Source organism: Cynocephalus volans, chromosome 15 (assembly GCF_027409185.1).
Source record: "Cynocephalus volans isolate mCynVol1 chromosome 15, mCynVol1.pri, whole genome shotgun sequence".
In the NCBI taxonomy this organism is placed as follows: Eukaryota; Metazoa; Chordata; class Mammalia; order Dermoptera; family Cynocephalidae; genus Cynocephalus; species Cynocephalus volans.
The window spans coordinates 5399884-5418341 of NC_084474.1; the positions used below are offsets into that span (position 1 = coordinate 5399884).

The 18458-nt window shown below is 35.3% G+C and overlaps 1 protein-coding gene across 1 annotated transcript in view; it reads left to right on the forward strand.

The window, feature by feature from the left end:
• The window catches only part of RNF17 (ring finger protein 17), a 120953-nt gene that overhangs the window by 65259 nt on the left and 37236 nt on the right, over nt 1-18458 (forward strand). The window contains exons 18-24 of the mRNA XM_063080080.1: nt 1395-1548; nt 5549-5664; nt 6746-6866; nt 9589-9709; nt 16716-16943; nt 17782-17932; nt 18088-18206. Coding sequence (XP_062936150.1) covers nt 1395-1548; nt 5549-5664; nt 6746-6866; nt 9589-9709; nt 16716-16943; nt 17782-17932; nt 18088-18206 — 1010 coding nt within the window. The remainder of the gene's footprint in view (nt 1-1394; nt 1549-5548; nt 5665-6745; nt 6867-9588; nt 9710-16715; nt 16944-17781; nt 17933-18087; nt 18207-18458) is intronic.

Genomic DNA, 18458 nt, shown 5'->3' on the forward strand with positions numbered 1-18458 from the left:
TGTTGTTTCTCTATTCTATTTTATTTATCTCTGCTCTAATCTTTATTATTTTCTTCTTTCTGCTAAGTTATAGTTCTGAGGCTGGAAAGTCCAAAGTTGAGGGGCTGCATCTGGGGACGGCCTTCTTGCTGCATTGTTAACATGGCGGAGGGCGTTACATGGCAAGAGGGCATGCCAGCTCAGGTCTCTGTTTCTAATTTGATAAAGCCACCAGCCCCATCATGGGGGTCCCACCCTGATGTCCTTATTTAATTTTGATTCCTTCCCTAAGGCCCCACCTCTAAATACTATCAACACATGAAATTTGGGAGACACATTCAAACCATAGCATATGAGAACTTTAAGAAACTGTATTTTTAGAGTATTCCAAATAGGCCCATTTAATAAGAGAAAGTTCTGTTTTATTCAAGAATGTAGTCCTGTCACAAGCCTGCTGAATTATTGCTTTAAGGAATAGTGGTTACTAATTCACTTTTAAAACCATTAGATGAGTGGTTGGTAAGTAACTGGGCATTCATATAATACCAACGTAGCACCACACGAATTACTTGGTGGCCACAGGGGGAAAAATATAACTGTGTACAATGGGAGAGGTCAGAATCACCACTCCATTCTATAGATGAATCTTAGCATATTAATAGTGAGTCAGTATTATGGTTTCTGATGTGTTGCAATCTGAGTGTACAAAATCACCTATGATATAGACTAGCCAAAAAGGTTTGGTTTGGATTCATCAAAGCTTTAGATATAACATTCAAGCTTTTGGGAAATTCAGTGGATACACTCTCCTCAGTGGAGGAATAAGCTATATAATAACATGAGGACATAACCACATAAACGTAGAAAGTGGGGCATTCTGCAGAAAAATAACTGGCTCTCTTCAACAAGACAAGGTCATTACAAGAGGAGTGTCCTAGGTTATAGAAGAGTTGTAGAGATAACAACCGGAAGCACTGTGTAATCATGGATTGGATACTCGTTTGGATTAGTTAGGGAAAACTAAATATGGTCTCAAAGTATAATAGAAACCCTGAAATAGAACAAGTGAGAATTGATAGAAAATTGCTGGTTATTAATTGTATGGTATGGTCTAGTTTTGGTAAAAACAAAAGTATGGAGGAAGTGTGTATACTAGTGTGTCTAGAAAAAGATCTAGAAGGATCTAAGTTATTACCTGAAAGAATGTGATTTTATTTTTGTTGTGTCTGTGTATGCTAATTTTATGTACTGCTCCTGCAATAAAATATTTTTGAAATAAATTACATAACACACAATTGAAAGATTTATGCCTAATTCCAGTTGTAATGTTTCATAATTTTATGAGCTGTGACTATGATGCATTCAACATTTTAAGTTTCTATGAAACTACAGCACTTTATTCCTTTATTTCTTAGGTAGAGAGCCTGGATGTTTTATTTTTATTAAAGAGGATTGAGGAATTCTATGAAAGTAAAGATGGGGAAAATCTGGAAGTTCTTTGTCCAGTTAAAGATCAAGCCTGTGTAGCTAAATTTGAAGATGGAGTTTGGTACCGAGCAAAAGTCACCGGTAGGAAAGTGCACACTGTTTCTCCAGAGAAATGTTATACTTCAAAACTAGTATCATTTGAGTTAGCACAAAAAATCTTGGAAGTGATATTATTTGGTCTTACCATTTCATGCCTTCAAGCAGTGGCAGTCCAAGCACACCTGGGCTAAGTGTGCCCGATTGTGGGGAACCAAGACTTGAGGCAGTGCTGGGCAAGGAGCCCCAAGGTTTTACCAGTACCCTGTGCCCCTCCTTTGAAGCCATTCTGCTGTCAAGGCCCAAGTACTCTGGGCCTGTAATGGGAGTGGTAGCCTTGAAGATCTCCACAATGCCTTTGGGGTCATTCTCCGATTGTCTCGATGGACAACATTTCACTTTCTTACATCCATACTCATCTCTTTATCAACTGGTAGCATGGCCATACCCAAACATGCTTTTTCTTTCTTTACAATCTGGTCAGGCTGAGAAAATTCCAAATTTTTATGGTTCTGCTTCCCTTTTAATTATAAATTCCATCTTTAAATCATTTCTCTCTTCTCTTTTTTTACTATAAACAATTTAAGAGAAACTATATTTCACCCTCAACACTTTGTGCTTAGAGATTTCTTCTGCCAAATATCCTAATTTATCACTCTAAGTTCTACCTTCCACAAAGTCCCAGGATATGGACATAGTTCAGCCAAGTTCTCTGCCATTTATAACAAGGATGGCCTTTCCTTCAGTTTCCAATACCTTGTTCCTCATTTCTGTCTGAGACTTCATCAGAATAGTCTTCATTGTCAATATTTTCCACCAGCATTCTGTTCACTACCACTTAAGGAGGCCTTTTTCTACAGCTCTTTTCTTCTGAACACTCACCAGAATCACCCTAAATGCTCCATTTATGGCAATCTAGGCTTTTTCTAGCATTCACTTCAAAACTGTTCCAGCCTTTCTTTACCTGTTACCCAGTTCCAAATCTGCTTCCACGTTGTTAGGTATTTGTTTTAGCAACATCCCACTTCTCTGGTATCAATTACTGTATTAGTCCATATGTGTTGCTGTAACAAAATACCACAGACTGGATAATTTAAAAGTAATAGAAATTTATTTCTTACAGTTCTGGAGACTGGGAAGACCAAGATCAAAGTACTGGCCAGTGAGGGCCCAATCTCTCTACTTCCAAGTTGGTGCCTTGTTGATGCATCCTCCACAGGGGAAAAATGCTGTCCTCACATGGTGGAAGCAGAAGGGCAAAAAGAGGCAAACTCCATCTATCAAGCCCTTTCACAAGGGCACCTTATCCCAATCATGAGGGCTCAGTCACCTCTTGTATTGGTCCATTTTCTGTCACTTATAACAGAATACTTGAAACTGGGTCATTTACTTCTTATGTTTGTGGAGGCTGGGAGGGCCTCGGTTCATGGGGCACATCTGGTGAGGGCCTTCTTCTAGATGGGAACTCTACAGAGTCATATGGCAAGATAGCTAACCTGCTCTCTTGCTCTCCTTATAAAGCCCTCAGAACTACTCCCTGATAACCCATTAAACCATTACTCCATGAGTGAATTGAACCATTCGTTTTCACGATCCAATCATCTCTTAAAGGCCCCACCTTTCAAATACCGTAATCAGATTTCCTACTTTCTTAACACTGTTATGGTATGGGTCAAGCCTCAGTGAATTTTGCAGGGACATTGAGTCAACAGCACCTCCTAAAGGCCACATCTCTTGGTACTGTTGCATTGGGGATTAAGTTTTGACGTGAGTTTTGGAGGGGATGAAAATATTCATAACAATGAAGATACCACTTTACTTTTTGGTAAATACCTATGAAGCCAATAAAGGCATCTTTTATAACAATAAGGACTTTACAACTACTTTTCAAGTTAGGGTTACTGGCTTCAAAACATCCGTTTGATGAATAATAAGGCCTCTGAAATCTTTGGGTAATAACATTTGGGGAAGGTACAGTTCTCATGGTGACTTTTTGGGGTGCTATTACAGGTGCATTCATGGTTTAGTTGGCCTGTCTTCCTGTACCTTCCTTGGTCCTATTGAACTCCACCTAGAAAATCATATTTGGTTTGGTGAATAATAGCTTTTTTTTGTTTTCTAATTATCTGCCTCATTGAAAAGTTAAATAGTGCTGGAAGGCAATTACTTTTCATTCTTTCAGCTTTTTCTTTTGTTGTTTACCTGTATTATTTCTTATACTATGTACTACTTCAGTTGATGCTTCAATCTTAGATAATATAATCTATTTATTTCTTATCCTGTGAGATAAGTTTTAGATCTCTTTATAGCCCTTTTGTCATTCCTGTCCCTCCCACCTACAGTTTTTAGTTAAATCTATACTTGGTATAAATATACTCTGCTGATTCGTAAAGTATAATTTGTCTAATTCTATTTTGAATTAGTAGTTGTATCAATTTTCACTTTGTTTTCTTTTAATTTGTGGCTACATTTTCTTAATAGTTCAATTTTCCACATGATTAGACTTTTTAGATAGTTTTTTTATTTGTTTGTTTTTCCTTTTTTAAACCATGAAAACATCCTTCTGTCTTCTCCAGTTGGATGGCTTACCCTCTAGGCTTACTGTACACTTGTTATTCTGGAAATCTATTTCGCTGGCAATACACTTCATTATTCTCCTGTACTGCATCCCTTTTTTTCTGGATACCATGGTTACCTCTTCAGTTTACTCCTTTATTTTGGTAGAGCCATCTTTTAATAGTTTCCTCTATTGTATTATAGGTATACAGACAATAGATGGGAGGTAGATTTGAGACCTTGCATGTCTCCTGATTCTGCTCTCATATGTGATTGATTTGGGTAAAAAAATAACTTCTTTAAATTTCATCCCATATCCATCTGTTTGTTTAAAACTGCATCTCCCATCAAGACTTGAAGAAAGTTAATCTAATGGTGTTGGTAGAGTTGAGAATGCCTTTCTAGCATAGGGATTCCAATGGAAGTGGGGAGACGTTCCTCCACCTTCTGGCCTTACACCTATAACAACACATGTCTTCTCAATTACTGTAGATATCCACTACGATAGGGCCTAAGTTGTTTAAGAGTTGTCTTGAGTACCAATACTGTATCACCTGCTTCCTCTTTTGCCAAGGAGCACAGAATGCTGGACTTTTTCACATATTGAAAAGATATATTCTGTATTAGTCTTTAAATTTGAAATGATAGCAACAGGTTTCATAGCACTGTACGGAGGTATATAGCAAAAGACTAAAGTCAACCAATTATTTTGAGTATTTTCATAAAGATCAGTGTGTGATAGGTCTTTATTAAAACTAACGTGTGTTCAAACTTTCCAAAAATTTCTTTGAAGTACTATATAGAGACTAGACTGATATAGAGTTCTGTCTACTTATTTTTCACAATATCCCCAAATATGACTTTTTAAAAAGTTTCACAGTTACATATCATTATATGAATGAATCTTTAGTTTGATTATGAGTCTTTTGCCTTGTTTGATCACCTATGTTGACTAGCAATAAATATTAAGTGCTTATTTTGTGCTTGGTGCTTTTTAAATAAGCGAATTCTCAAAAAAAAAATCTTTATGAGATTAGATTCTGCTGGTATACCCATTATACAAATGAAGTAATGAGACTTGGAAAGAAAAAGTAACTTGTTCAGAGTAATATCTTAGAGATATTAATTAGCTTGCTTTGGGTCACATAGCATTTCAGTGACCAAGATAGGGATCTAACCAGGTCAGTCTGACTCAAAGTCTAATTCTTAACTTTTAAGCCATACCACCTGCCGTTTGATAGATTTTGTTATCCTGATTTGGGCTGTCCTTTGAATATCTTAAGACTTACTTCCCCATTCTACCAAGTCTACATTATGGATAATTTTCTGAGGTTCACATATTAGAAATATTTTTTACATTTTAAAAGTATTAAGTTTATATATTGAACCTAGAAATATTCTAATCTAGTTGACTTTAGATTAATCTAAATTTTGCTAATTCTCTATTTCCTTTCCAAGTTTATGATTTCTACTTTCCTGATTTTTAAAGGATTGCCTGGACATCAGGAAGTTGAAGTTAAGTATGTAGACTTTGGTAATATCGCAAAAATAACACCTAACAAGATGCGTAAAATAAAAGATGAGTTTCTGAATCACCCAGAGAAGGTAATCTACTTATTATGAATTCTAGGATTAGAATATTAGCATGAAAGAAGAATGTTAGCACAAATATGGAAGTATTTTTAAAAGTGATTTTCACCATAGAAATATTGTGTTAACCACCATAGTTTCTGATACGAGGATTATAGGTAAGTGTTGCTGCAGTTACTATTTAAGAAATAATATGTATGTTTTGGAAAATAAGCATTAAGCATAGACATTCTAATATATATGTGTATTTTCTTATGTATGTACATTTGTGTATTAGTAAGTACTTACTAGTCTGCACCTTTTTTTTTCTTGACGGCTGGCAGGTATGGGGATCTGAACCCTTGAGGTCTGCAGCTTTTAATATATCATTTAGAGTTATCATATAATGTGGTGAGAGTTTCATGTTCTTGATATATTGAGTGGAAAAAAGCTCATCTCAGAAATATTTTGGTTGTGATCTCATTTATGTTTAATTGTATGTAGTATATGTGTGCAATAGAAAGAGAAATCTGGGAGAATACGTAAAAAAAAAAACTTAACCTTGCTTATCTCTGAGGAGTAGGATTGAAAGAGAAGATAAGGCCTTATTTTCTCATTTATATATGCCCATGTTATTTGAATTGTTATTAAGCCATGCTTTTCATTTTGAGAAATAGGTAGTAGTATAGAGAAAAACTTGAAAACATAATAAGCAAAACAAGACAAATAACTCAGAATTATTGTTTAATATTTTTGGGATATATACTTCTAGAATGTATCTTCTGGGTTAACAGTTATAGAATCACACTATAAATAGTACTATAACCTGTTTTTCTCACTTAGCAATGTGTCATAAGTATCTGTAACACTTTTAATGAATGCTTGTTATTCTAGTATATGAAAGTGCTTCAAGTCATCCAGATATTCTGCTGATTGCAATTATTTCCGTTTATAAAGTACTTTTATAGATATGTCACACATTTATTTACTTCTAAATATGTGATAAATTTAAACTCAAAGATTAGTTTTATACAGACTTACATAAATCTTGATTTTAACTCTAAAATAACTAGAAATTAAATTTACTTTCTTAATGTTGGAATTTTGTTTAACACAGGCAATTAAATGTAAGTTGGCCTATATTGAACCATGTAAAATGACAATGCAGTGGTCCAAAAAAGCTATGGAAAAATTTGAAGAAAAGACTCAAGATAAATTCGTGATATGTTCAGTTATTAGTAAGTTATTTCCATTTTTATTTCTTAAATAAGCACATTATGATAACATTTGTCAAATCTTAGAATAAATTCAATGTGCTGTCAGTAATAGTTGTGAGAGATAACATTTATTGAGAATTAGGAACAGTGGAATTATATCTTGTACAGGCTCCAGAGTCTAAAGTCAGCACATGAAGCAGAAATTATTACCCTTAAAGATCAGTTCACTCTTGGCAGGATCCCTTGAAAGCCCTAAGGTCAGGAATCTGCTTCTTTCATTTGTTTGCATTTTTGCTAGGGCTGTGTCACTGTCCTTGGCACAGTGGATGCTAATATTTAATTTCCAGTAAAGTGAGGGGAGGTGGGACTGGTAAATAGCTTTTGTTTGTTGTTTGTTTTTGTTTCATTGGCTTAAGTGAATCCAATTGTAGGATCTTAGCATATTTTGAAAAAAGTTTTTCCTTATTTGGGACAGTTTGGATCTGAAACACAGGCTGACCACATCCCACAATTTTGTGACCCAGGTTATGAAAATCAAAAGTTTAATAACAAAATCTGATCTAAATTGGCATGAAACTGTATATATAGTCTTTGTCTCCTTTACAGTGAATATTCATACAGTTCACTCAAGATGGTAATGTGTGTTTGTGAGCTGCTGCTCCAGGCTCCCTTGGAGGGTATTACAAAACATGAAGTATATGTACTATGTAGCTTTTCTCAATTTAAAGCATTCTGAATTATGTCTGGCCCTAAAGATTTTAGATAGAGGAATTAGGAATATTTTTTATCTGGTATTTTGGTCTGTTCCAAAGCTATATAATAAGTACTGGATGTGTTGGGCTTACTGAGTGAGCAGGACACACAAGGCCATGTTTCTTAGGATTGATGCATAGGCCTTCTAAGGGTAATTTTTACTATATCTGCTTCCTCCCCCCCCCCCACGCTTTTATCACACAACTATTAAATGAACCCAGCCATCAAAAGATTATTAGCCTATTTCTAGTGAGGAAACTGAAGCTTCGAGGTGAACTGCTCAAGGTCACATAACCTAGAAATGATGATGTTTCTGTGATAATTTATTCACTTTGATACAAGAATTTTTCTGAAGAAATAAGCCAATTGAAGAAGAATATGAATATAGAAATTGCATCCTTGTCTATAGAATTTTTATATCTGGTTTCTCTGATACAAACAATATATTAAGGGCCTTTTAGTCTGTAAATAGGCTTCACTGATTTTGAGCCAACTTTAACCTAGATGACTCTGCTTCCCAACTTCCTTTTGGCATTGTGTTCTGTTGGTTTTTTGCTCCCTTCTTGAATAGGCTCTGGTGGGCAAACTCTCAAGACCTGACTCCCTGGGTTTCTTTTTTGATTTTTCTTCTTTCTTTCTTAATTATTTGTTATGCTAATGACATCCAATCACTAGTCATACCATAGTTATTAACCTAGATGATTTGATTTCAGGAGTGCCAGAAGGCCCTACCCAACCAAAACTGTCTTCCCCCATTCAACTGCACAGTGATAAGATTGGGAGTTCAAGACCTTTATAATAAAATGAACTACCACAGATGAGAGTGGGAGCCTCCCATTACTATATATTGTCACCTTATAAAGCAAAAGACATTTAAATTTAATTAGGAAGAAAGCGGGGAAGGTGGTGAAGGTACACAGCACAGAGAATATTGGCTCAGTTGGAATAAAGGAACTTTAAGCATATGAATTATGAAACCAATGAACTAAAGGGAACACAAGAGATGGAAAATAGGGAGAAAGTTTTTTGAGGCTCAGCATTACATAGACTTTCCTTTCTAGATAATTTTATCTGGGCCACTGAAAAGTAGGCAGGAATTATTTTTCAACTCTTGAAAAAAGCTTTCTAATATGTAGGGTGTAATGTAGGGTGTTACTGCTGGTAATGGTTATCTTTTTATTTAGAACCATTATCCTTACTAGCAGCTACCGGTGACTGTTGTGTAAAGGTGTAGGCATGTACTAATCTCTGTGTCTTTCCTAAAGAAATTCCTCTGTCGTGTATTTAGATACTTACTGAGCAGGTTCCCTGTGCTGTGTACCATAGATAAGTAAATAGGCACTTGAGATATAAACTTAATCCTAAGTTAACTCCCAGTCTAGTTTAAGAAATAGATCTGATAAAAAGATAATCAGTTTATTTTCTAAAATAATTAAAAGTTAGATGGTTTGTCCTAAAAAACACAGGGACAGAAGAAAATTCTATTTAAGGTTATAGATTGAGTTTTTATTGTTTTAAACTTTGTGCCATTCTTATAAAAGCTGTAAACATTCACAAATAATCACTGGCCTAAGTTAACTTTCATTCACTTTTGTCCTCCTGAAACTTGGTAGAATCTTATAAAACCATTTAAAAACACAAAAGAACACTTCTTCAGTGAATATATGTTAATTTATGTTTTTTGAATCTAAATCTTTAAATTGCTTTTGGCACACTATAACCTAAAATAAAATGTTCTCTAATTTGCATATGCTCCAGATAGGAGTGACAATTCATTTATATCTGCAAAACACTACTTTTTTTCTCCCCCTGTGGCTGGTTCCTATAAAATGCTACTTTAACTCCTAGAGAGAGACTGCGACATTTTCAGCAAGAAATCTCATGTATGTAAAATGAAAGAAATTGTTTACAATTTTTTTTAATTACCTCATTTAGTATGCTTTGCAGCATATTTATTTCTTTCTCCAAACTAGTCTTAATGGTTTTACAGAAATTCTGGAAGATAATGTGCTCTTGGTTGAGCTTTTTGATTCTCTTGGTGCTCCTGGAATGGCTCCTGTTAGTATTAATGACCAGCTAGTCAAAGAAGGCCTAGCATCTTATGAAGGAGGGTAAGTAGATGCGTAAGCTTTCATTTTTAATTCGTATGTAACATTTTAATCACAAGGGAAACTGGCATATCATTCCCATTGGATATCTGCTTATGTCATAGACTTGGAATTTTCCCTGTTCCTGGGTCAGAAAAAATAGAGGGAAAATAATTGGAGTCATTAGTCTAATGTGGAGTAGAATGGCTTTCCCCTCTATCCCTTAAGAACCCTGAAACCAAGAGAAAGGTTCCTAGGCATCATGGGTGCTTCTAAGAAAAGGAGATTAGCATCTTATTTCTGGGAGGAATGTCTGCTTAGGCGGCTCCTCATGCCTGTTTAAGGAGGGAATTGGAAAGAGAAATGGCAGGTTAGAGAATAAAAGTTGTGTAGAGTAGCCCACATTCTCATTTGGAGAAAAGTGAATTTTCCTGGGTTCAAGTGGATACTTTGAAAGATAACCAGACTTAAATCACTGTGCTAATGCTCTCCCAGGGCAGGCCAGTGGTTGAGGTAACCCCCGAAGCAGAAGGGCAGAGTTGTGATGAGGATGGGTGGGAGGGTTTGGAGGTCAAGACAAAGAATTCTTCCACAATAAGGACTTGTGCAGTGGGGGTGGCCCCTGTGGGGTCTTCTGAAGAACTCCCGCATATCGCCCTCAAGAAAATCAGTATTTGGATAGCACGCACATGTAATGCCTGTCGGTGTAAGCAAGAAACAGTGACACCCAGCAGAGGCCTGCAGTGATTCCTACTAATATCAGTGGTCTGTGGTCATGCTTCCCCTACTTGCCCTAACACTGGAGGAGCTAGAAGCAGAAGGGGGAGGGCCTGTCCTTTTCTCACTATAAGTCTCAAACGAGGGAGGGAAATAAATGAGAGTCAACATTTAAACTATATTGGACCAAATTTCTCTTTTCTTTTTAACATCAGGGTTATTGAGGTGTAACTTACATACAGTAAAGATTCACCCTTTTTAGGTGCACAGTTAAATAGATTTTGACAAACATATGGAGTCATATAACCATCACCACAGTCAAGATATAGAATATTTCCATCACCCCAAAAAGTTCTCTTGTGCCCCTTTGTAGGCAGTCCCCTTCCCTCACACACAGACCCTGGCAAACATTGACTTAATTTTTGTCCCTATAATTTTGAATTTCTCACAACTTCATATAAATGGAATCATATAATATATTGCCTTTTGTGTCTGGCTTCATTCATTTAGCATAATGCTTTTGAGATTTCATCCATGCTGTTGCATAGATCAGTAATTTGTTTCTTTTTATTGCTGACCAGTATTCCGTTGTATGGATGTTCCACAATTTTATACATTTGGGTCATTTCCAGTTTTGGGTGATTTCGTGAATAAAGTTATAGTAAACATTTTTACACAGGTCTTTGTATAGACATATGTGTTATTTTCTCTTGAGTAAATACATGACAGTGGGATTTCTGGGTTGTAAGGTAAGTGTTGTTTTTGTAAGAAACAGTCAAATGATGCTTTATGATGGTTTCTCTTTCAAAATATAATCAAAGATCAGAATAATTATTATATGCTATTTATTGGTCATTAGTATGTTTTAATACATATAGAAGCTACTCACTGAATTAGATTTTTATGAAAGCTCTGTTATCAGGGGACCAATTTTTAATTTCTTATATTATCTAAGCTATGAAATTATTAAAGATTGGTGGTGACTTCCTATTGAAAAGGAGTAGGGAACTTTTCCTAAATGCTTTCTATTTTTAATAGCAACAACCTCCTGAACAAACAATGGGCCAAAGAAGAAATTAAAAGGGAAATCAAAAAATATCTTGGGATAAACGAAAATGGAAGCACAGTCTACCAAAATTTATGGGATGCAGCAAAAACCATTCTAAGAGGGAAGTTTATAGCAATAAATGCCTACATTAAGAAAGAAGAGCTCAAACAATACAACTCTCCACCTCAAGGAACTAGAAAAAGAAGAACAAACTAAGCCTAAGTTAGTAGAACAAAGGAAATTATAAAGATCAGAGCAGAGATAAATGAAATAGAGACTAGAAAAACAGAAAAGAGCAGAAAGAGTTTGTTTTTTAAAAAAGATAAGCAAAATTAACAAACTTTTAGCCATGCTAAGGAAAAAAAAAACCTCAAATTATAAATGAAAGAAGAGACATTACAACTGATACTACAAAAATACAAAGGATCATGAGGCTACCATGAACAGTTACAGACCAACAGATTGGATAACCTAGAAGAAATGGATAAATTCCAAGAAACATAAAACCTACCAAGACTGAATCATGAAGAAATAGAAAATCTGAACAATAACAAGGAGCTTGAATCAGTAATAAAAGGTCTTCCATCAAAGAAAAGCCCAGGACTTGATGGCTTCACTGCTGAATTTTACCAAACATTTAAAGAAGTAATGTCATTCCTTCTCAAATTCTTCTAAAAATTTGAAGAAAAGGGAATACTGTCAAACTCATTTTACAAACCCAGCATATTACCCAGCCAGAAAAGGACACTAGAATAAAAGAAAATTACAGGCCAATATCCCTGATAAACATAGATGATGAACAAACTAGGAGTAAAAGAAAACTATCTCAACATAATAAAAGCCAAACATTAAAAACCCATAGCAAACATCATACTCAGTGGTGACTTTTCCTCTAACATTAGAACAAGGTGAGGATATCCACTTTCACCACTTATATTCAGCATAGTACTGGAAGTCCTAACCAGATCAACTAGGCAAGAAAAAGAAATAGAAAGCACCCAACTTAAAAAGGAAGAAGTAAAATTTTCTCTGTTCACACGTGTTATGACCTTATATGTAGAAAACCTTAAAGGTTCCACAAACTATTGGAACTAATAAATGAGTTCAGCTATTTTGCAGGATACAAAGTTAACACACAAAAATCAGTTGCATTTCAGTACAATCTAAAAAGGAAATTAAGAAAACAGTTTAATGTATGGTAGCATCTAGAAGAATTAAATCCTTTAAGAATTAACCAAGGAGATGAAAGACTTGCATGATGAAAACTACAAAACATTTTTCAAAGACACTAAAGAGGATACAAATAAATGGAAAGACATACCACATTCATGGATTGGAAGGCTTGATATTTTGAAGATATCAGTACTACTAAAAGTGGTCTACAAATTAATGTGATACGTATCAGAATCTCAGTAACATTTTTTGCAGAAATAGACCTATTCTAAAATTCATGTGAAATATCAGAAGATCCCAAATAGCCAAAATAGTCCTGAAATAGAAGAACAACATGGAGAATCGTTGCTTTGCCTCCCACAGGATGATGGAGATGCAAAAAGGATTACTCAAAGCCCATTTCCTCTGAGCAGTGAGAGACCCTGACGGGGTTAATTTTCTGGAACCCTCAAGAGCGAAGCATTCCTTCCTTTGGAAATTGACCATGAATTGGGGTTCTCTCCCCACATTTATTTTCCAGACCAGGAAGTTATAGAAAAAGGACACAGGTGGGGTTATAGTTTAACAGTGGATGCCGGTAACATCAGTGAAACAAGCAAAGTGACATTCCATAGTGCAATTTGCAAAAGGTTAAGTTGATCCACCAACAAAAGCTTGATCTTAGCAAACACTGTTTTTCCCTGCAGCAATTTCCCCAGCATTTTTACATATCAATCAAGTAACTTGCCTGTCCTTGAGCCAGCAACCTTGCTGTGTTACAATTCTGTATCTTACAACAGAGACTTTAGCCTGGGGAAAGTTTCCTATCTTTTGCAAGGTTAACATTTTTATATGTACTTTTAAGAAGTTAGGCTAAACCTGAAACTGCATGGCTTTGCCAACTGGGCCCTGTGAAATATATTTGCTTTACAAATGTAAGTATACTCCACAGAGGACTTTATACATCCTGGTTTTAAAACTTACTACAAACCTACAGTAATCAAAAACAATGTGGTACTGGCACAGGACAGTCTTTTCAACAAATGGTGATGGGGAAAACATGCACATCCGCATGTAAAAGAATGAAGTTGGACCCTTACCTAACATCATAGAAAAAAAAAAAAAAAACTCAAAGTGGACCTGTGACTTAAATGTAAGACCTAAAGCTGTAAAACTCTTAAAAGAAAAACATAGGGCAAAAGCTTAATGACATTAGATTTGGCAGTGATTTCTTTGATAGGCACCAAGGGCACAGGCAATAAAAGAAAAAAATAGACCAAAAAAACTTCATGAAAGTTTAAAATTTTTATACATCAGGAGACACTATTAACAGAATAAACAGACAACACACAGAATAGGAGAAAGTAATTGCAAATCATACATCTGTTAAAGGATTAATATCTAGGATATAGAGAGGACTCCTAAAACTCAACAACAACGAAAAAATCCAATTCAAAAATGAGCAAAGGATTTAAATAGACATTTCTCCAAAGAAGATATACACATGGCCCATAAGCACCTGAAAAGATGCTCAACATCACTAATCATTAGGGAAATGTAAATTAAAACCACTATGAAATACCACCTCACACCCAGTAGGACGACTAGTATCAAAAAAACAGAAAAGTGTTGGCAAGGAAGTGGAAAAATTCGAACCATTGGTGGGAATGTAAAATGGTATAGCCACTAGGAAAACAGTACGGTGGTTTCTCAAAAAATAAAGAATAGAATTATTATATGGTCCAGCAATTTCACTTCTGGGTATATACTTGAAAGAATTGAAAGCAGGGATGTGCACCCATGTTCACAGCAGTACTATTCACAACATTTAAAATGTGAAAGCAACTCAGCTGTTCACAAGGAATGAATGGATCAACAAAATGTAGTTTATACATGCAGTAGAATATTATTTAGCTTTAAAAAAGGTCATTCTGACATATGCCTCCACATGGATGAAACTTTATTATCCTAAGTGAAAAAAGCCAGTCACAAAAAGACAAACACTACATGACTGCACTTATATGAAGTACTTAGAGTAGTCCAACTCATAGAGACAGAAAGTGTAATAGTGATTGCCAGGGGCAAGGGGTAGGGGTTAATGGGGAGTTATCCTTTAATGGGTGTAGATGGTTTCAGTTTTCAAGATGAAAAGAATTCTGGAGATGGATGTTGATGATAGTTGTACAACAATATGACTAAATTCCTTGAATTGTACACTGAAAATAATATGATAGTAAAATTTTACATGATGTGTATTTACCATATTAAATTTTTTAAAACTTTTTAAATCTTTTGGGATATTTTCAAAAACACATTAGTTTGGCTCCTCCTAGGGGACCCATGCAAGTGAGGGGTCCTGAAGCTTAAACTCCATTTAAGTAAATCCACCTCTGGTACTCTGGCAGCCTAAACCAATCTCCTTGCACTCTGAAACCCACGTTCCTATTATCTGATTGTTGCAATCAGACTGTTTGTATTGTATCTACTGCCCATCCTCAAATTTGGACATGAGCTTCCCTTAATCAGTGCCTGCCCTGATCACCTGAGGAATGAAAAGAAAAGAAAGAGAAATTCCAGTCTCCTAGCCTCTTTGTTAGACTCAACTGTATCGTATACATTGCCCACCACCCTTTATAAAATAAAAAATAATGTCGCCCAGGTAATCTAGCCCATGCCTACTTCAGGTCTCATGCCATTTCCTGTTTGCTTGCTATGTCAAAGCCACGTGTTCCTTTTGGTTCCTGCAATGCCTAGCTAATTCCTACTTACCCTTTTTAAATCTCAGTTGAAATGTCACCTAATAAGATAAACCTTCCAACTCCCAACCTAGATTAGATTCTGTTGACCTCTACCCTTGTTCTTTTCCTTTGTAACTTTGATAATTTATTATTTGTTGAATTATGTAATCTCTTAGTATCATTATACTATAAACTCCATGAGGACAGGAGCCTTGCCTACTTTCTTCATTGCCATGTTTCTGGCATCTAGCACTACACTTGGCTCAATATGTACCCAGGAAATGTTAGCTGAATGGAGGAAATATGACGGTACTTCAAAAAGTTCGTGGAAAGATTTGTATTATCTTTTAATTCTATTTTTCCACAAACTTTTTCAAGTACCCTCATCAATATATAAATTTGAAACTCAGAAGTGAGACCTGGTTAGGTGATTCAGATGGGGTTAGCAGCATATAAATAATAAATAAATAATAGATAAATAATACCATGAGGATGAATGAAATCCTTGCTCATTATCCATTTCAATCTCTCTTGATGAAGACGCAACCCTGAGAATTATCACTTACATGAAAGAAAGAGAATTCTAAAAGATGGTAGATCAGGAGCTTGAGACTGAAGAAAAATCAGGAACCAAGAACGTGTTTCAAGAAGGAAAGAGCAGCAAGTGCTGAGAGTTCAAGTGAGGGTGTCCATTGGATTTAGCAACAAAAATTGTTAGTAACCTTGGTTAGATAAATCTCAGCTTACTGTGAAAGAAAGTAAATTTTTCCTTTATACAAATAAAAAATAACATCTAATTATCTGTATTTAGAGTCCAAACTTATTAAACACTTCAATTTAATAAAACGCTTCATTCAGTAATTTTGCTTCTTTAATATGTTTTAATAGCATTTTTTTCACTTCTATTCTCATTGGCAAATGGATTGATACTTTTTAACCAAAGAGAAATATTCAATATTCAAATATTGTCAAACTCTGAAATATTCTTCTCCTTTGTGAGTATAAAATATCAATGGGAACAGTTGAAGTATGAGTGAAGTTGGTATTTTTAAGTGTGTTTTTTAAATAGAAAGTTTTGTTTTTAGCTTTTTTTCTTTTTTTGCTTACGTTGGTGTTAAGACCTCTTTTGGGGGGACTGGCTGGTTGGCTTGGTTGGTTAGAGCATGGTGTAGTAACACTGAGGTCAAGGGTTTGGATCCCTGTACTGGCCAGCTGCCAAAAAAAACCTTTAAAAAAATGAAGAAAATTGTTATTAATATCAAAACTGGGAAGCAGTAAATCATAGCTAAAACTTGTTCACCTCTATACCTAAGCAAATACAAACCTAAGTGTTTTGCAAACTATTCTTTTTGCTTTACCTTTTGTTATTTTTCAGATACACCATCAAAAATAATTCTAAAAAGCATATTGAAGTATGGGATCCTTCTCCAGAAGAAATTATTTCAAAAGAAGTAAACAACTTAAATCCTGTGCCTGGAAAATCCCTACCCAATGAGAATTTCCAGTCACTTTACAATAAGGAACTGTCTGTGTATATCTGTAATGTAGTATCTCCTGAGAAGATTTATGTTCAGTGGTTATTAACAGACAACTTACTTAACAGGTATAATATATAAGGAAAACAAATATTGCATATGATTTTATTCTTTCTGTATTTTGTTTCAAAGATCTTAAATGTACCCAAATTATTTCAACTAAAATAGTCTCTAGTTAAAAGTATTTTTTTTTTTTTTTTTTTAAAAGATGACCGGTAAGGGGATCTTAACCCTTGACTTGGTGTTGTCAGCACCACGCTCAGCCAGTGAGCGAACCGGCCATCCGTATATGGGATCCGAACCCGGGGCCTTGGTGTTATCAGCACCGCACTCTCCCGAGTGAGCCACGGGCCGGCCCTAGTTAAAAGTATTAAAATAGTATTTCTGTTGGTTCTTTTTACTGTATTTATTCATTCCAAATACTTATTGAGCACCTACTATATGATAGTATTTTAGATGTTAGGGATACGTTGACAAAAACATGGACAATTCTTTGCTGTCATGGAGATTAAATTCTAGTAAAGAGAGAGACAGCAAATAAAACTTTTTGTGTGACAGATGATGATGACAAGAGAAAAGTAAAGCATTTAGGGAGGAAGGCAATTTCAGGATGGTCAAGGAAGACCTCAAAGACATAGTGACACTTGAAATGGGCCCTGAAGAAAGAGGGAGGGAGTAAGCCATGTTGGTATCTGAGGGAAGCTCATCTCAGGCAGAGGGCAGAGCTAGTTCAAAGACCTGAGGTGGAAACATGCTTGGTATACTCAAGGAAGAACAGGGTGTTCGGTTTGGCTGGAGTGCAGTGAGCAAGAGGGGTTGGGGGGCAAGAAGAAATCATGTGGTCAGAGAGTTATGTATTATAAGAAAAGGTTTAGAAAGTTAATTTTTTTTTTAATCTCTATATAGTTTAGAAGAAAAGATGATGGCTGCTTATGAAAACTCAGAATGGGAACCTATTAAATGGGAAAATCGTATGCACTGTGCTGTTAAGATCCCAGATAAAAATGAGTGGCGAAGAGGCCAGATCATCAGAATGGTTACAGACACATTGGTAGAGGTAAATGCAGAGTTAAAAATGTAATCATGAACATAAATGCACTTTGTATTTTTTTCCTGTAGTTATTTAATCCAAATTTTATTATGCTTTGCAGTTTGCAAAAAAACATTTTGAAGTGTTGACTTTCCATAGACTTAAAGTTGTTGTTTTCATAGGTCTTGCTGTATGACGTGGGTGTTGAACAAGTGGTGAATATTAACTGTTTAAGAGAACTTCAAGAAAATCTAAAGACAATGGGAAGATTATCTTTGGAATGCTCTCTTGTTGATATAAGGTAGTTTTTAGCTAAGTAAATTAATTTTTTCATCACTGAATATTATCATTTTAAATACTGTTCTTTTGGGATTGGTTCTTGTCAGTTTTAATTTTGCTAATGTTCTCTGTAATTTTCATAAAATCTAGTTAATTTAGGGTTCTAAGAAGAGGGAAAGGTAAACATTTGGAGCACCTAAATTTAGTGGCATTAGGAAATAGAGATAGGTGACTATGAAAGGTACCTAGAAAGAATTCAGATTGTTGAATATAA